Source organism: Mastigoproctus giganteus, chromosome 5 (assembly GCF_048544385.1).
Source record: "Mastigoproctus giganteus isolate SK-2022 chromosome 5, ASM4854438v1, whole genome shotgun sequence".
NCBI lineage: Eukaryota > Metazoa > Arthropoda > Arachnida > Uropygi > Thelyphonidae > Mastigoproctus > Mastigoproctus giganteus.
The window spans coordinates 145828765-145849737 of NC_143579.1; the positions used below are offsets into that span (position 1 = coordinate 145828765).

Genomic DNA, 20973 nt, shown 5'->3' on the forward strand with positions numbered 1-20973 from the left:
TTAGTTGGTATGTAAAGCCTAGTTGTGTCCAAGATAAGTTCTTTGAATGCTTCCCATTTTGAATTTGCTGTTGGTAACATCATCAGTTGATTCCACTATATAGAATTTTAATATTGGCTCAGACCACCACAGTCACCTTTACTAAAGCAATAACCATTCCCTTTACCCCTGATGGTAGTTACCTCTTTGAGTAAATCCCACTTCAGCACACTGTGATCACTGCCACCTAGTGGTTCCTTTATCTGCAGATTCTTAATGCATGAAGAATCACTACTGATAATCAGATCAAGAGTATTGCTCCCTCTAGTTGCCTCCCGAACATGCTGCTGCTGTAGAAAACAATCATCCAATAAACCCACAAATTCCAGTCAATCTCTGGGAAATTAAAATCTCCCATTATAAGACACTCCGATTTACTGGCCTATTTCTATTTCTCTGCACAATTTCCTTTTTATCTCATCGGATTCATTAGGCCTATAACACACACCTACTCTCTTTTCCTTTCCTTTCCTTTCCTTTCCTTTCCCAGTTCTTATGTCACACCAAACAGACTCAACATTGCATTGTCCCCCAACATCAATTGTATGCACTTCCTTAGATTTTAGTGTTTTCTTATCTAACAGCATAACCCCTCCTCCTTCCTGTCTTCTCTATCCTTTCTGTGCACATTGTACTCCCCAAATTCCAATTCTGCACTGCTTATGTCTGTGTGACACCACGTCTCTGATATCCCAACAATATCTGCCTTTGATGTCTGAACTAGCATTTCAAGCTCATAAAATTCATTAACTATGCTCCTAGCATAGTGTACACACAAGCATACATGCCCCTGTTTCTACTCTTAGTTACCCTAACACAGCCCATGTATTTACTTGTTCCACTATGACTCCCAGTAGCCCTGGAAATCCCCATTGCCTTGCTTTCCAGGCTGCTGCTCAATTGCATTTCAATAGAAGCAGTGCATGAATCACTTTCACCTCTGACAGTGGCTACTGTTAATCTATTAGTCCACTTATCCCCCCAAGCTAGCAGTTTTCCAACCCACCTAACACTGCTTCAATAGCATCAACAAATATTCTTGCACCCTTTCTATTTAAGTGTATCCTATCCCTGTAGAAGCAGTCTCTCCTGTTAACAAGCACAGACCAGGCTGAGAAAAATTCCACGCCTTGAGCCTTGCACAATCTCTCCAGAGCTGAATCGATCGACAAGGTTCTCATCATATACTCCCTCCTATCGTGTCTGGGCAGATTTGCAGACACTTTCAATTTAAACCCTAACTCACGGCTTTTTTTCAACATTGACCTGTACTTGTTAAGTAATTCTGCCGGTCTCCAACTCTTAATATCACTAGTGCAACATGTACAACAATATCACCCTTTGTGCCATTAAAGGATGATATCTGCCCTTCAACGTCATCAACCTTTGCCCCTGGCAGACATACCCTGGTCCTGTTCCATCTATTCTTTTTGCTCAATATGTGCCCCATTTTCCTGATAATAGAGTCACCGACAACAAGTAGTTCCTTTGGGACCAGTGCATTCTGCCTTGGGGGTTGCTGCTGTGTTGCGTGATGTTTAAGTGCAAGCTCTGGCATTGATTTGGGCAGCTGAGAGCTTGACGGGCCCCTCAATTTAAATCCTTCGAGGTTCTCCCCTGAGCCACAGGGGAGAACTGAGTTTGAGCCTTTTGCTTTACTGCTCTGGTCTGAGTCGTGATTTCTATTCAATTTCAAATAAAATTCCAATACAAAATATAACCTTAAACTTATATCCCAATGTAGTTATAACACTACATATATGTATTTCAATATCGAATATTATCTCCAAGTTATGTTATATGACTTTCTTATCTCCCATCAAGTTATATGTATTAATTTATAATGTTACGTTTGTAAAAACTAGGTCGTTATATGTATTTAGTTTAAAAAGTACAATTTAATCGACAATGAAATTTAATAAGCTTAGTAAATTTTACCGATTAATTTATACTACTATACTCGCTACCTAGTTTCCCGTGAAACCTTACACTATCTAGTTCAGGGTACACGTTGTATCATCTAACAATGGCGGCAAGTTATGAATGGTAAATCTACTGACACGAGGTGTTAATTACTTTCGAAATTGCGCTATCTAAATTCAACATGGAGCTTGATTAGGTTTATAAGCTACTTATAGAAAATAATTTAATCTAACAATTAAGTCAATAAACCGCCTAAATATAATTAAAACTTAGCATTCGCGGGAGCAAAACATGGATTAGATACCCTTACTGAAAATGCAAGGTGTTGAGGATTTCAGTCATGCTGTGAATTAGATACCCTTACCAGTGTTGAGGATTTCAACCATGCTGTGGGTCACAATGGAACAAGTGAATACATGGGCTGTGTTAGTTTAACTAAGAGTAAGAACAGGTGTATGTATACTAATGCTAGGAGCATAAATAAATTTGATGAATTTGAACAATGTATACATTTGATTAAGTCATAAAATTTATTTATACTCCTATCATTAGTGTTACTCCAATAAGGGATGCAGAATTTGAGTATGGTCCAATGTGTACAGAAAGGACATTGTATACTGTTTACTATCTTGCAGCACTGGGAGATCCCTCCCCCCAACTTTGCATGGTATACTGTGTTGTAGTACAAACTCTGTAAAGGTCAGAGATAGTATGAGTTATTGTGTAGTCTGCATAGTGTAGTGTGGGTCATGTTGTTCCTTTGGCCACTTAACTGGGGCTCCCAGAAACTGAGGATACCCTCGTTGCCTGTTCGACACCATGAGGAGGTGGGCCAGGTCATAGAGTATAAGGTTCTCTGGCAATGGCAAACCCTGGCATTGCCAAAGCTTACCAGGAAGGGACCCCTAAAAATTAAAAAAACAAGTTTTTTTGCTGGGAAGATTGTTTGAGTAGAGAGTACAGATTTAGGTAAAGAAAGTGGATGGCAGGGAGACTTCCACCTGGAAAGCAGAAGTTAAGGGGCACCCCTGTGGTGGGAGCCTATTTTTCACAAGGGGGACTATTAAGAAAAGAGAGAGGTTTGTGTTGGAAGGGTTACCACCTAAATATAAACAATGTACTTTTTAAAATTTTTCTTAAATCACAGAGTTTACAGAGTTTACAGATGACTTGGCCATCACAGAGTTTACAGATGACTTGGCATTCATACACATTTATACAACTTGACCTGTAGGGTTGTGAAATTTTTTTTTTATATATACCGTATTTCCCCATGTATAACACGCACCCTTTTTCGAAAAATTTGGGGTCTAAAAACTGGGTGCGTCTTATACAGTGGTTGTAGATTTTTTTACTTGCATTTCCCGCTTGTTGCCTTTGCGCTCATTGTTTCGCACTTGTTACTGGTATATTAGGTTACGTTTTGCCACGTTCTGCCCAGAAATGGCTCAGAAAAGATTTTCGTACAGTGCTGAATTAAAGTTAAAAGTGATCCGGTTTGCAAAAGTGAATGGAAATCGTGCTGCTGAATGCAAGTTTGGTCCTACTCCAACTGAGAAAACAATCCGAGACTGGCTACGGGAAAAAGAAACCCTACTGAAAATGCCACGCCTGAAGAAGGCCATGAGAGAAAAGTCAGCAAAATGGCCTGATTTAGAGAGGGAATGGAAGATATGGATTGAAGAGCAAAGGGCAATTGGAATTCCTGTGTCCACAAAGATGGTTCAGCATGAGGCAAGAAGAACTGCTGATGAAAAAGAAGTTACTGATTTCAAAGGAGGACACAATTGGTGCTTCAGGTTCATGAAACAGAATGTACTAAGCCTTGCATTTCATCGTTTTGTCATTCAATGTTGGAAGACACATCAGTTTGAGTTGGGACAGATTGCAAATATGGACGAAGTCCCCCTTCAATTTGATGTTCCAAATAACAGAACTGTTGATAAGAAGTGAGTGAAAACTGTAACTGCGAAAACAAGTGGACATGAAAAGAGCCATTATACAGTTCTTCTAGCTTGTTGTGCCGACGGAACCAAGCTGCCTCTTACGCTGATTTTCAAACGCAAAACAGTGCCAAAAGAAGACATTCCTCGAGGAGTGATTGTCTACGTTCATGACAAGGGTTGGATGGATCAGGATGGGATGAAGATCTGGTTTGAGAAAGTTTGGAGCAGGAGACCAGGTGGGCCCTTACACAAACCTGCCCTATTGGTGCTTGATCAGTTCAGGGCACACAACAAAAAAACACAAAGAAGATTGCTGCAGAGCAAAAAACAAAACTTGCCATCATCCCTGGAGGCTCGACATCCCAGCTCTAACCACTTGATGTCAGCATTAACAAATCCTTCAAAGCTGCCATGAGAGATGAATCGAACCAATGGATGAAGTCTTCTGGGGACAATTTGACACCAGCAGGAAGAGTGAAGAAACCAACTATAGGAGAAGTTTGTACCTGGGTGAAAAGATCCTGGGATAATATCAAGATTGAGATCGTTGTCAAGTCATTTAAGAAGTGTGGCATTTCAAATGCCATAGACGGAACTGAGGACGTGCAATATATGAAGACAGTGATTCGTCATCAGACACAGATGAGGACAAGCTAATGGATGGGAGTTTTGACAGTGATGAGGAGTTATGAATTTTATGATGAATAAAACTTGAGTTCAATAACTTTATGTAATACATTCTTTTTTCAAATTTTTGGCCCCAAAATTAAGGTGCGTCTTATACATGGGGAAATACGGTATATCGATGTACATATTCTGGGTATATTTTAATAGATATTGAATAGGACATGGACAGATGCTTTCTTTTTTTTTTTTTTATTTTTGTTGCAGGTTAAGTGCTCATTTTCTCCCAGCACAAATAAACAATTGAACATAATATATGTGCACTCACATGCATTTATACTTACACTCACGCACATATATTCCCACACCCACATACACATGTGGGTATTTATTCACTTTTATACATGTATATTGCTCACACACATTTATAATGTGCACATACACAAACGTACACATATTTACAAACAGTCATGTCCTCATATGCACATACACACATAAACACTCATGTATATATATACATGCTAGTGCCTAAGCTTATACAAGTATAAATAATTTTTATATCATATACTTGGATTTCAGGAAAGCATTTGACATTGTTGCACATGGAAGACTACTGTAGAGATTGGAGCAGAATGGTATTAAGGGTAAATTTCTACAATGGATAAAAGGATGGTTGAGTGGGAGAAGACAGAGGATGGTAATCAATGTGTGCTGCTCTTCGTGGACTAATGTTATTAGTGGAGTCCCACAAGGTTTGGTGTTGGGTCCACTGTTGTTTTGTATATTTATCAATGATATTGATGAAGGTATATAAAGCCCAGTGTCGAAGTTTGCAGATGATACAAAGGTTGGCAGGGTTGTTAATGACAGTAATGGCAGTGTGCTACTGCAACAGGATCTAGAAAATTTGTGAAGAATGGCTGAGAAGTGGCAACTGAAGTTTAACATTGACCAATGCAAAGTACTACATATGGGTAGAAGTAACCCCAGAGGAACATACCAACTGTATGGTACTACACTTTGTAGTACCGGCGATCAGGGGCACACTGTGGGGTTTGGGGGGGGGGACTAGGGTTAGAGCTTGGTAGAAAATGAAAAAGACCTGGGAGTAATTGTGCAGTCAGATATGAAGTTTTCTGAGCAATGCAGAAAGGTTGCCAGAGCAGGTCACGGAGTTTTGTCAATGATATACAGGAATTTTGTTAGCAGGAAAAGGAGGCAATTGTCCCTCTGTATAAGGCAAAAGTCAGGCCACACCTTGAGTACTGCATACAGGTCTGGAGGCCTCATTTTAGGAAGGATGTAGATTTGCTTGAGTGTGTACAGAGAAGGGCAACAAGATTGGTGAGGGAAATGAAGGGGTCCTCTTACCAAGAGAGGCTTAAGTTCTGTAAATTGCAGTGGCTGGAGACTAGGCACCTGCGATGTGATCTGATTGAGGTGTATAAGGCCTTGAATGGGTTGAGCACGCTGAATTCTGATGAGATTCTTCCATTTGTTCAGATTATGAACCTAAGGGGGCAGGAATTTTTCTAACAAGGATAAGGAGGTGATTATCCCCTTATATAAGGTATTGGTTAGGCCACACCTTGAGTACTGTATACAGGTCTGGAGGCCTCATTTTAAGAAGGATGTAGAGCTGTTGGAATGAGTACAGAGAAAGACAACAAGGTTAGTGAATGGAAAAAAGGGTTGCTCTTACAAAGAAAGGCTTAAGTTTTGCAAATTACAGTGTCTGGAGACTAGGCACCTGCGAGGTGATCTGGTTGAGGTGTTTAAAGCCTTGAATTGTTTGAGCATGATCAGTGCTGATGGGATTCTTCCTCTTGCTCAGAATAATCACCTGAAAGGGCATAAATTCAAATTGAGAAAGACAGATGTAGGCTAGATGTGCAGAAGTTTGCCTTTGCAGAAGTTGAGGCCTATGATGCAAGAAAGCAAGCAAGCTTATACAGCATCAGTCAAAAAAAAAAAAAAAAAACAACTTTCCCATTTCACCCATCTGGTCACTCCATACACTCTTATGCCCAAAAATGTGTACACATCATACCTACTGATTCACATAACCATACATATTACATTTAAAATATTTTTACAATTTCTATCATGGATATTGCATCTGGGTGAGAAACACATTATGACAAGCTAATCTTATTTAGGTTTGTGTATATTGGGATTTGTCATGATTCAGGTAGTGGTGATTATCTAAGTTGGGTGGGGGTGTCTCAGTTTGGGTGGTCATAACTTGGCTACTTTTTGACTCAAAAGACCTTTTGAGTAAGGTAACAGAAGCCATATAGTGTCTTCCATCAGAGATGAGTAGATGTTCATCTCAATAATTGATTGGTCCTATCTGTGACATTAATATACATATGAGGTGATGGCTATTGGGACAGTTATATAGAAATGTGCCCAATCCTCATCTGTTCCTCAGGTACATTTAGAATCCTAGGTGAAGCTCAGTTGACATAATTTTGCATTCAGGGAACCATGCCCTATAAGCGTAGAGGCACACTGTGGAATTTAGGGGGGACTAGTGTTACCCGAGGAAGGGATCTCCTAGTGACTTCCCTTTGGTAGTCTCATCCCATCTGGTTTGCCATAGTTGAAGATATCCAGAATTTTCTCTCTCTCTCTAAGTCACATTCCAGGTTTAGGGTTATGCCCAAGAAGTCTGTTAGTATATGCCCAAGAAGTCTGTTAGTATTTGCCTTTTAAGCCTGTAATTAAACCTCTTCTTATTATTTCTAAATCCAGAGGGAGTGTACCAGCTATCACCTGAAGAGCAGGTATGCTTACCGTACAACATGCCCTTGTGATGGTCAGTTGTATGGACCATCAAAGGTCATGTTGAATTATGTCTAATTTAGCCTTGTTCCTGCTCAGAATTGATTGCTGTAGTAAATCAGGTGCCTGCACAGAAGATGATTAAGATTGGTTGGTCTTCTCATAGATGTAGGCCTTTCACAGTGGTTGCCAAGTGTTTTCCATGTCCACGGACACGCTACTGCCTCCTGTTCTCAGGATCTTCCTTCTTGCAGTCACTGTGCCCGTACTGGACATGTCTTCGAGGACTGGCCCAATAAAGACCACCTCCTTGTTGCTGCAACTGTAAGCATAAAAAGAAGGATCATAAACATTCTCTCTGAGATGTTACCTGTAGTGAATACATATGAGCCTTGGAAAATGTAAGGAATCATACTCAATATAAATAATACATCCTTAAATTCAAATCATAGTTATAGTTCTTACACATTCAATTCTTCTGTTAAAATTCTTCAGCTTAATGGTAAAAAATCAAAAACTGTTGCAGATGAACTTCAGCAAGTCTCTTTAGAGAAATCTATTGATATTTTGTTAATTCAGGAGGCTTATTATTTGCATGGATTTCTGGTTTCCTACAACCAAAAGAGTCTTATGTTCCACATCAACATCCTCGTTCTGCTTTTGTGCTTTTAAATGACGTTTTGGAGGTTACTTTGATTGGACATATATCTTGCGCATATACCTTTGGTCCCTTTGAAAGAATGTATTTCTTTTCAGTTTATTGCCCTTCTCAAAATGAATTGGATGGAATTCTTTCTTTTCTCAATGATGCTTTTAGAATCTTGTGCCCTGCGAATTTTATTATAGCTGGTGATTTTAATGCTGACTTGGTTCTGTTCTTCTAACCCTTGTGGTTGTCTTGAAGATTTTATCATGCAGCACCAACTTAATATTCTTAACAAACCTGATCTATCTTTTACTTTTTCTTCTACTGGTCTTAACAAACTAATATTCTTAACAAACCTGATTTATCTTTTACTTTTTCTTCTTCAACTTTTGATGCTTTCTGTCCAGTATTAATTTAATGCTTTTTTTCTTTCTCTATTTTAAACAAAATCTGTTCTTGGTCAGTTTGTGTAGATTGGACCTCTTCTGATCATCGCACATTTTTTTTTCAGATTCATCCTGTTCCTTCCATTTCTTTTTGGTATTTTTTTTTTTCTTCTACCTTCTACTTTCTCTTTTCCCTTGTAAAACTTCTAATACCTTGTAATACTTCTAATAAACCTTGTAAACCTTGTAATACTTCTACCTTCTCTTTTCCCTTGTAAAATGCCAATTGGCAAAAATTCTCTAATATTTTGATTTCTGAAGTTTCTGAAAATATGCTTCCAGATGACTGTGCTACTCTTGTTTGCAATATTCTCCTGAAAGCTGCTACTCACTCTACTAATAGGAAATCTAAAAAACATGTTTTTACCACTCCTTGATGAACAGAGAATTTACAATCTTGCTTCGTGAAAATTTAGCAAACTCATTGCTAAATCCAAATTTGACACCCAGAAGAAATTTGTCATGTCAGTAATCAAACTCCCTGGAACATTGTTTACAAAATTACTAGAAACAAGCTACATGCACCTCTATAACACTAGAGGCTCTCTTCTTACCTGATGATCCCCTTTTAGATTTGCCCTGTCATAAAGATATTCGATCACTTAATCTTAATTACTTTACTTCCTTGGTTGCTGTTCTTTTTTCCCCTGTTGATTTATCTTCTGCAATCACGGGATTAAACCTAATCAGAGTCCTGGCAAAGATCTTATTGAAGGGGAGTTCTTGATAAAACTTCACTCCTGCTGGCCAAATGTTTTTCTAAATTTATATAATAAATGTCTACAATGGTCTATTTTCTGAAATTCCTGGACATCTGCTATTTTAAGAATTATGTTGAAACCTGGCAAGTCTCTTAATCTTCCCCAGGCTTACAGATCTCTCGCCTTGTTATCTAATTTTGGTAAGATTCTAGAATGTTTGATCATCGTGGCTTTACTTCAGAACACAGACAGCTATTCTAGTAATCAATATGGTTTTTGTTCTGGAGTTGATGCTGGAAATGCCCTTGTTGCTCTTCTGAATTTCATTAATGAATTGCCTTCTAAATACATCCTGGCAGTTTTTATCAACTTTGAGGGCACCTTTGACTTGCTTTGGTGGGCAAGCGCCCTCAAACATCTTAGAACTCTGAACTGTCCTGCTAACCTATATAATATTATAAGGAATTATTTTTCAGATTAATCTATTAAGGTTGCACCAAATTTTCACACAGTTTCTCGGAAAGTCTTACGTGGATGTCCTCAAGGGTCTATTCTTTGGACCCTTGTTTTCGAATCTTGTTCTCAACCAGTGGTTGCTAAAGGTTTCCCAAACCTTTAGCAACCATTGCATGCATGGATGATTTAGTTATTCAGTTGCATATGCTGATGAGTTTGTTGCATATGCTGATGAGTTAGTTATTCAGTGCCATATTCTGATGATTTAGTTCTTCAGTTTTCATATGCTGATGATTTAGTTCTTTAGTTTCATAAGCTGATGATTTAGTTCTTTAGTTTCATAAGCTGATGATTTAGTTCTTTAGTTTCATAAGCTGATGATTTAGTTCTTTAGTTTCATAAGCTGATGATTTAGTTCTTCATTTTTATGGAAATTCTCGCCATTCATTAGAAGAAAATGCTAATTCTGTTAACAACTTTCTGATTGGTCAACTCTTAACAAACATTCTATTTTTCACAGTAAAACCTGTATGATGGTCTTCAAAGGCACCCTTTTGCCAACTCATCCTCATAAAAATTAATGGTAAATATCTCCCTTTGTAACTACCACTAAATTCTGTGGATTACTGCTTGATAATTGCCTTACCTTTCTTCCCTAATCTGAATCATCTGTCTGACAAAGTGAAAATTTGTCTTTCAAATTCATCGCATTTCCATCAGAACTGGGGTCTGAACCATAAGATTTTGATTACACTATACAAAGCTGTTGTTTTACCATTTACTACTTATTCTGCTGCAGCCTGGTTTAAATGCACCAAATTGCTTACAGTTCAGTCCAAACTTGGTTTGATCCAGCTCAGATTTCACCTAGTACTAGTTAGGGCATGTAGAATTGTCGCTACGTCTGCCCTACAAGTTAAATTTGATTCACTACCTTTAGACTTATATTTGATTTACCATGAACTTTCTCACTTCATTTGTAAAGGACTCCCTGCAGAATTCAATGGAATTCAAACTGATGTGTCCTCCAGTGCTAAATAAGAAAAACAACAAATTTTAAAAATTCTTTATGACCTTGGCAACCTTGTGATCTAATTCCCAAAAAAAAGTTGAATTACAAAATAATGTAACTTCTGGAATAAATAATCGTAATTATTTATTCCAGAAATTACATTTGTTAATAAAAACACTCATAAATGTTTTTCTCCCAGCATGTTTTCTAGTTTTCTTTTAATAGAACGGGGTTCCTTAAATTTTAGACTTGCCTATTTCCATCTTTCCAACTACAAACTTTTACTTTGCAATTCTGTCAAGGATTCTACTCATCTTTTCTTTTGCCCTATTTGCAATGAATTTGTTCAGTTACTGTCTGTCACTGGTCCTATTTCTGTCTTCATTTCCTCTCCAACTTTCTTTCAGTCCTTTCAGAATTTTTCATGTTCTGCCTTTCTGAAAAGATGGCAGTTATTATCTGAATTATAAACCTATTTTGCATTTATCGATCAACGCCTATACTTAACTTTCTTCATCACCTATAGATTAGAACCTATACTTCACCACCTAAAGATCAACACCTATCATCATCATCAGCCATTTTCAATCCACTGCAGGATGAAGGCCTCTCCAGCAACTTTCCAGTTCCTTCTGTTTTGAGCACTGGCTATCCATTTACTACCCACAAACTCATGAATTTCATATATCCATCTCCGCCTTTGTTTTCCAGGTATTCTTCTAGCTCCTCTTGGGTACCATTCTGTTATTTTCTTAGTCCATCTGTCATCATGTCTTCGAGCTATGTGTCCTACCCAAGACCATTTTAGTTCTTTAGTTTTGATAAGAATGTCCTTTACTTGAGTTTGCTGCCTAATCCGTGTGTTTCTCTTCTTATCTAACAGTATGATTCCCAATATAATTCGCTCCATTCTTAACTGTGTAGTTCTCAGCTTCTCTTCCATTCTTTTGGTGAGTGCCCAAGTTTCACTTCCATAAGTCATGGTGGGGAGTATACATTGGTTCATTATTTTAGGTTTCAGACAAACTGGGATATTGCTCTTCAGTATGTGACTATATTTCCTGAATGCTATCCATCCAAAATTTATTCTTCTCTTGACTTCCAGCCATTTATCATTATTACAGCTAATAACTTGTCCCAGATAAGTATGACTCCACCTTTTCAATTACTGCTCCTTCAATCATTATTTCCCTTTCTGTGGCATACTTGTTCATCATTACTTTTGTTTTAGCCATATTCATCTTTAGTCCAAAATCCTTACTAACTGTGCATAACTGATTAAGATTTTCCTCTAATTCTATGGGATCGTGGCTTATGACCACAATGTCATCTGCAAATCGTAAATGGTTTAGGTACTCTCCATTCACATTGACTCCTCTCTGCGACCAGTCTAATCTTCTGAAAGCTTCCTTAAGGGCAGCAGTAAACAGCTTCGGAGATATTGTGTCTCCTTGTCGAACTCCTTTCTCGATTTTAAATTTACTACTGTCTTTGTCTGGTCTAATAAAGGAGGTAGCGTTCTCATATATTTTCTTCAAAACCATAATATATGGGGTATCTATGCCTTGTCTTTCCAGTGCCTGCAACATTGCCTTATGCTGTATAGAGTCAAATGCATTTTTATAATCCACAAATGCCAGGCATAATGGTGTTTTATATTCATTTGCTTTCTCCATTAGCTGTGATATTACGTGAAGGTGATCCATAATTGAGAATCCTGTCCTAAAGCCAGCTTGCTCTTTCAGTTGATTCTCATCAAGTATTCTTTCTAATCTGTTAGTAATGACCCTTGTGAACAACTTGTAGATGTAGGATAACAAGCCAATTTCTGATTTATCTCCTTTCTTATGCCGCAAAACTATGATTGCATAATTCCACTGCTTAGGCGTCACACCTTTTCTAATGCACTTTGTGAAGAGCATTGTCAATTTTTGTGTTATGTCTCTTCCTCCCAGTTTTAACAACTCTACGGTATTAGTATTAGTAGAGGCATATGATGCAAGAAAGCAAGCTTATGCAGCATCAGCCAAAAAAAAAAAAAAAAAAACCCCTTCCATTTCACCCCTCTGTTTGTTCGAAATACCTATCCAGCTGAGCCTTAAATTTATTTAAGCTATCAACTTCCACAACAAGGGATGGAAGTCTGTTCCACCAACCATCTACCTGCTGGCTAAAGGCAAAATTTCTGCACATCTATCCTACATCTCTCTTTCCTCAATTTGAATTTATGCCCTCTCAGGTGATTATTCTGAGCAAGAGGCAGTATCCCATCAGCATTGAGCATGCTCAAACCATTCAAGGCTTTGTACACCTCTATCAAAATCACCTTGCCGGTGCCTAGTCTCCAGACACTGTAATTTGCAAAACTTAAGCCTTTCTTCGTGAGAGCAACCCTTCGTTCCGTTCACTAACCTTGTTACCCTTCTTTGTACTCGTTCCAGCAGCTCTACATCCTTGAAATGATGCCTCCTGACCTGTATACAGTACTCAAGGTGTGGCCTGACCATTACCTTATACAAGGGATTAATACCTACCTATCCCTGCTAGAAAAATTCCTGTATATCATTGATAAGACACCATGAACTAGAACTATCAACTAGTACCGCAGAGTTGATACGTTGCTCTGGGGTTGCTGTTTCCCATATGTAGTACTTTAAATTTGTCAATGTTAAACTTCATTTGCCACCTCTCAGCCCATCTGCTCAACCTTTCCAGATCCTGTTGCAGCAGCATAGCGTCAGTAGTGTCCTTAACAACCCTGCCAACATTTGTATCGTCTGCAAACTTGGACATTAAGCTTGATATACCATCATCAATATTATTTATAAATACAGAAAACAACAATGGACCCAACACTGAACCCTGAGGGACTCCACTAATAACATTAGTCCACGATGAGCAGTGTCCATTAATTACCACTCTGTCTTCTGCCACTCATCCATCCTTTATCCATAGCAACAATTTGCCACCAATGCCACACTGCTCCAATTTGTGCAGCAGTCTTTCATGTGCAACAGTATCAAAAGCCTTTCTAAGATCCAAATATATAATATCAAAGTTATTCCCTGCATCTAATTCTTTTGTGACTACATCATAGTATCCAATCAAATTGTTCAGGCAAGACCTTCTCTTAACAAAACCATGCTGTGTCTGAGCTATAACTGAATTCTTGTCAAGATGATCCTGCAGTGCTTCTTTAACCAGTGCTTCCATTAATTTTCCTGGAACAGAAGTTAAACTCACAGGTCTATAATTACTTGTGTCAGCCTTTGATCCTCCTTTGTGAATTGGGGTTACAATTGCACATCTCCAGTCCATGGGTACTTCCCCTGAGTCCAAGGAAGCTTTCATAATTATGGCTAACGGATTGCTTACTTCCTTTGCTGCCTCCTTTAATAATATAACTGGATAGATCCCATCCACCCCAGGTGCCTTTCTTGTATTTATCTTAAAAATTTCTCCTCCACTTTACTCTCAATTATTACAGATCATCTAGCTCACTGCCAGTGTTTACTTCATCTATGGCATTCCCCTTCCTGAATAACTCCTCATGTGTGAATGTAGATGCAAAATATTGATTTAGTTTGTTAGCTACCTGAGCAGGATCATGAACAGTTGAACCATCAGTATATGTGAAGTGGACCAATCTGATTCATCCCCTTCCTTCTAGAGTTTACATAAGTAAAGAACTCCTTGCTGTTTTTCTTTGCATCCCTTGCCAAAGATTTCTTGTAATCTGCCTTCGCCTGCCTAACCTCCATTGTAATTTGGTTACAGATCAACTTATATCTATCATAGGCTTCTGTGTCACATGTTAATTTATATGTATCCCATGCATTTTTCTTCTCTGTCATATGTCTCATTAGTTCATCTGACATCCATTTAGGCCTGAACCTTGAACGATATTTCTTAGTTGGTATGTAAAGCCTAGTAGCTTCCAAGATAAGTTCTTTGAATGCTTCCCATTTTGAATTTGCTGTTGGTAACAGCATCAGTTGGTCCCACTGTATAGAATTTAAATACTGTCTCAGTCCATCGTAGTCACCTTTACTAAAGCAATAACCATTTCCTTTACCCCTAATGGTAGTTAACTCTTTGAGTAAATCCCACTTCAGCACACTGTGATCATTGCCACCTAGTGGTTCTTTTATCTGCAGATTCTTAATGCATGAAGAATCACTGCTGATAATCAGATCAAGAGTATTACTCCCTCTAGTTGCCTCCCGAACATGCTGATGTAGAAAGCAGTCATCCAGTAAATCCACAAAAGCCTTGCTAGTGTGTGAGTGACCAAGCCACAAATTCCAGTCAATATCTGGGAAATTAAAATCCCCCATTATAAGACTCCCTGATTTACTGGCCCACTCTATTTCCCTGTAGTTTCTTATTATACTCATCAGAGTCATTAAGCCTATAGCACACTCCTACTCTCAATTTTGATCTCCCAATGCTTATGTCACACCAAACTGACTCAACGCTGTGCTGTCCAGCAATGCCGACTGGCTTCACTTCCTTGGATTTTATGTGTTTCTTAACTAATAGCATAACCCCTCCTCCCTTCCTATCCTGTCTATCCTTTCTGTAGACGCTGTCCTCCCCAAATTCCAGTTCTTCATTCCTTATATCTGTGTGACACCCCGTCTCTGATATCCCAACAATATCCGCCTTTGATGCTTCGAGCAATACCTCAAATTCATCAAATTTATTTACCAAACTCCTAGCATTGGTGTACACTCAAGTATACATGCACCTGTTTCTATTCTTAGCTACCCTAGCACAACCCATGTGTTTACTTGTACCGCAATGACTACCAGCAGCCTCTGAAATATCCTGCTTCTTGTTTTTCAGGCTTCTGCTCATTGCAATAGAAGCAGTGCAAGAATCACTTTCACCTCTGCCAGTGGCTACTGTTAATCTATCAGTCCTTGTATCCTCCCCCCCCCCAAGCTATCAGTTTTCTGATCCACCTAACACTGCCTCGACAGCATCAGCAAATAAATATTCTTGCAGACTTTCTATTTAAGTGTATCCCATACCTGTAGAAGCGGTCTCTCCTGTTAACAAGTACAGAACAGGCTTAAAAAAAATTCTATCCCTTGAGCCCTGCACAATCTTTCCAGGGCTGAATTGATCGACAAAGCTCTCATCATATACTCCCTCCTATCGTGTCTGGGCAGAATTGCATACACTTTCAAATTCAACCCTAATTCAAGGCTTTTTTTTCAACAGTGACCTGTACTTGTTAAGTAATTCTGCCGGTCTCCTACTCTTAATATCATTAGTGCCCACGTGTACAACTATAATCACCTTTTGTGCCCTTAAAAGGTGATATCCACTCTACAACGTCATCAACCTGTGCACCTGGCAGACATATGTTTTTGTATAGTGTATAATACAAATTAATTTTTGTTAGACCGAGAACTTTTGCATCTCTCGATTATCAGGCTAACCTAATCAATTACTAAATTACTAATATAGTATCTTGGGATTTATGATAAATTTCAAAACTATATTCATTTGGAATCCACAGTGTTTAATAAAAGAAGAGAAGAAAATCTCATTTTTTTTTAGGGAGAAATTGTGGGTGTATGGGGATCATGAAACTTCTCGCCCTAACTTGCTGATGCGTGCCTCTCTGCAACCTATGGGAGGGGTAAGGTGAAGCCATGGTAGTTGAGAAAAGTACAGACCAGCCAATTGAGGACTAAGGATTGCAAGAATCACAGAAAGCGTTCTCTTGAAATGAGCTAACAACATGGGAGGAAAGAAAGCAAGAGTCCCTCAGTTCTCATGTCAACAGAGCTGCTTAAAGGGGCTGCAGTGGAGATGGGATACAGAGAGGATATCGCGCGACGATTACCAGAAAAAAAAAACGGTAATATTAGAGAGCAAATGGCCATTTTTGGTGGCTCTGTGATGTAGGATGAGATAAACAGAGAATATATAAAGGGTTCGAAAGGCCCCAAGGGAAGAGAGGGGGTGGAGAAGTAGAGCATTGTCTACCCTAGTGTCCTACTGGGAGGAAGGAAGCCAATAACCTGCTCTGGAAGAAAGCAACTTGGCCTGGTAAGCAAACTGTTTCTTTTGTGTGAATGAAAAGGACTGAAATAGAATAATTAGACCAAACCAAATGCTTCCTTCCTAAAAACTTAAATCTTTTAATTTAATGATGAATGGAAATAACTCTCATTCTTTGGGTTACGCAGAAGGCTTTCAGCAAAGCAGTGTTAGAACAAGGAGTTAGGGGGAGTGAGAATAATCTCAATAGATAGGTGTTAGATTTTTAGATAAATTGGAAACATGTAATGGAAGGTGACAAAACACCAAAAGCATTTTGCTTAATGTTTTCTGTTATCAAACCATCTGCTTAATATTAGTGTGTTTTGTGAACATTGTAGTTTTATTAGCTAATAGTATTGTGGACAACAAAGCTAGTGAACGAATGGTTCCAGAGGTGTTGGAATATAAAGATGCTTGATAATACGATATCATAACCCTAATTAAATTAGTACTGTTATTATGAGCTTAAACTTGGAAACAACGTATATCTTGCTCGTTACATTAACAACGAGCAGTGATGAAAGTGTACTGTATACATGGTTATTTCATGTCTCTTCTCTAGGCCAATATGCTTAAACACACCAGAAGAAACAATTGGAAATAGGAAAAGGGTTATGCGGGGTTGAGTAACTTAAAGTGATTACTCAATTTAAAACACAACACAATCTATAGCTGCAACAATCAAGTGTCTAGAAACCCTTGGTTGCCGAAGGCTTAGATTTTTGTCCTAACCAGATGATCATCTCATGCAGTATAGATACCATAGACACAAAAGCTAAAATGGGGCTAACATTTTAACAGTTCATTATGTCATTAATCGTTCATTTATCAGCACTTCATTAACAGTTCATTTGTTAAAAAATATTCAGTGGTTATATATTTATTCATAAAACCTTTAAGAAACTTTCAATTTGTTTTTGTAGGTGTATATGTTTGGGATGTTGAAGGAAAACAGTATTATGATTTTCTCAGTGCATATAGTGCTGTTAATCAAGGCCATTGCCATCGAAAGATTGTTAGTGCACTTCAGCAGCAAGCAGAGATACTTACATTAACATCACGTGCATTTTATAGTTCCTCTTTGGGAGAATTCGAAGAATTTATAGTTAAGCTCTTTGGATATGATAAGGTTTTACCAATGAACACAGGTAGGTTTATATAATTTAACAATTACTTAAAATTTAATAGTGCAATTTTGATCTGTTATTTATTAACCTTTACAGAAAAAAATAAACAAAAAACAGCATTCCAGATTGTTAAAAATTACTCTCAGAACTGTGAAATTTTAAAAATGTTTCTTTAACTTATTGACAGTCATTTGGCATGGACTAATGCTACAATTTTTACGTGAAATTTTTTTTCATTGGTTATTTGATATGTTGGCCTTGTTTTTTTCAATAAAAAATGTTTTTATGCAACTGATGATATTTGTTAATTTGTTAACAGTAACATATAAAATAAATACATTAATATATTAAATATACAGTAAACTTTTTATATTTCACCTTACTATTTCAAACTTGACACCTTCTCAGATTGAGAGTTGCTGGATTTTAAAGAAGTATACCTGGTGGTTGAGTAGTTTTGGACGAAGCATATTTAAATGAATATCAAGTGCTAATCTAGTTGAACTTGTTTACATTTATAAACATTTGCAATTATTAAAATGTAAACAGCAATTCAGTTTTTAAATATGAACCAGGGGCGGTACTGCAGCACCCCCAGCTATTTAAATCTAGATATACAGTGAACGGAGTTATATGTATATATTTTTTTTTATATGAAAACCCCAAACATGACAGGTATTAGAACCTATAGTACTTAGTACCGTGCTTGGGTTGGAAGTTGAGAAGACGAAAGAAGATATTTGTTGACATTAGACTTTAACTTCTGGAGACTGTAATTATCAGGAAATATGTATGAAGGAGGGTTGTTCCAGAAAACGGCAGTTGAATGAATAAACGAGGAAGATGAAAAGTTGGTTCTGTGAGTTTGAAGTTGGACAGTAAATGGATGTTGGCTGGGGGCGGCACGTGTTTGGACCATTTTGAAAGAGAGAGCGGGAATTATAGGAGCCAATTCAGAAGAACATTGCCCATGGAAGTATCTGTAGAAAAGGCATGCAGCAGAAACACTACATCTGGGAGACAGAGTGGAGAAATGTCTGTTAGAGAGCAGTCATTAATTAACCTAACTGCCCTCTTCTAAATGGAATCTAGAAGCCTAAGAGAAGTTTTGGGGGCACCACCCCAGATGTGGGAACAAAATTCCATGGTAGGGCAGATTTGCGATTTGTGCAGAGTGAACAGCTGTTTGGAAGAAAAGTAACGCCGAGAGCAAAAGAGAAAACCAAGTTTTTTAGATGCAGAGGAAGCAATATTTGTAATGTGCTTGTGCCAAGAGAGATTAGAAGTCAGGGTAATCCCCAAAAGAGATATATCATTTTGCCTAGAAATCGGACTGTCACCAAAGATAAGCATAGGGGCAGAAGAATCCTTTTTGTGAGATATAAGACAAGACTGAGTTTTAGAAGGGTTGAAATCAACTAAGTTGTCTTTGCCCCACTGGAGATTTACTTGAAGATCGCCATTTAAGGAATTGGTAGCAGATTTTTGAGAAGTTTAAGCTGATTGAGCAGGGCAAGGTTTCTCAAAATGGAAAGTGGAATGCAATGTGCTATCATCGGCAAAACTATGGATAGGATTTCCAGTCAATGGAAGAAGGTCATTAATGTACAAGTGGTAAATGACTTTCATCAACTGGTGAAATACCACCACTTTGCTTATTGGAGGCTTGAAGTGGTGAAACCCATGTTTAGTGTCTAGAGCATAGGTTCTCAAAGTGGGCGGTACTGCCCCCCAGTGGGCGCTGAAGCCTTCTAGGTGGGTGATAGTGGGTTCAGAAGCAATTGGGCAGTCTAGGGGTCGGTGGCTCCTTATCTGCATTCAGGCGGTCTAGGGGTCGGTGGCTCCTTATCTGTATTTTTATCTCCTCGGGTCCAGTGGACCCAGTTCAAAGGTCAACTAATAAATTCTATAATTTTTACTCTATGGACACAGCTGAAATTCGCTATAGGTGAAGCCAGAACTGTTTTCTTCTATTTTCCCACTTCAATTTTCAAAACCTTCTATTGAATTTCATGCAAATGACAAAAATGTGACATCAAGTTTGTATTTTTTTTCTGTTATTTTTCTAAACCCACCATAATTAGCCTAGGGCCTTTGAAATGCTACAACGTGAGCTACTGTGAGTTGACATAAGAAGCAATAAAGCGAAACAGTAGCAGCAACTGTTTTTGAAAGGCCAACAGATCGTATTTCCTTTCTTCAACGTGTGTTGCTCCTACGAACAGAAAATCAGGGAAATTCATCTTTTAGAAATGAGAAAAACTGGTGTAAAACTGATAACACTGTAATGCGCATTTGATAAAAAAAAGTTTGCTTTATTGTAATTGTTTTTAATAAACAATATCGGAACAGCAGTTTCCTGGGTTTAATCTTCTAACAAAATTTCGAGAAAATATTTCTATTTGTAGCTGCATTATAAACTTTGAAAACTGGTGTGCAAAAGAAGAAAAAAAAAATCATCCACTGTGAATAACAGATTGTTTCTTGAAATGTGTATTCTTCACAAAACTGCAATATTTTCTAACAGTACAAAGCTAACAGATTGCAACTAACGGCTGCTCAAAAAGTATTCTTAGAAGATATTTGCTTGTTACGCTTTGATGTCATCGCAAAGGGAGAAATTCTGTTTTAGTACAGAAGCCGAATAAATTCACTATCCACGGTCATAATGCTGTTCCGAACTGCAATAAACAGATAAACCCCGCTGAAAAATAGATTTTCTCCCCATAACTTCTCTTGCTTTGCTGTGGTTTTTGGTGAGCAATTTCACACAATCAAGTCAGTGACTGCTAAATGCAGTGCTGTTTCTTGTATTCTCTCTCTCTATTTCGTGGTTTCTGACCGTGTGGTCATCCCGGAGTATAAACAGAAAATTTGTTAGTCGGAATGCTGCCCACCAATGGCACCAATTATCAACTCTTTTACTGTCCTTCTAATTTTCAATATGTGCAGATAATCGACTTGGGCAAAATTCAAAAGTGCTACTTCAATTAGGAGCAAAAACCGTTTGCCCCAACATAATGAATTACTTTAGGTACAATAAAGGACGACTACTGATGATTTTACTGACTGGAGGGAAGTGTCCACAACTGTACAAGGCGGTCACTCAAAGGAAAGTAACTGTAGTCATTTGTATTCATGGACAAGCTATACGGCAATGTTTGAAATGTATAATGCTGTTCACTGGCTAATATTTCCAGGGGGAT

General features: G+C 38.1%; 1 protein-coding gene across 1 annotated transcript in view; it reads left to right on the forward strand.

The window, feature by feature from the left end:
* Window positions 1-20973, forward strand: part of Oat (Ornithine aminotransferase precursor) — a 164886-nt gene that overhangs the window by 30613 nt on the left and 113300 nt on the right. The window contains exon 3 of the mRNA XM_090374218.1: window positions 17564-17788. Coding sequence (XP_090230344.1) covers window positions 17564-17788 — 225 coding nt within the window. The remainder of the gene's footprint in view (window positions 1-17563; window positions 17789-20973) is intronic.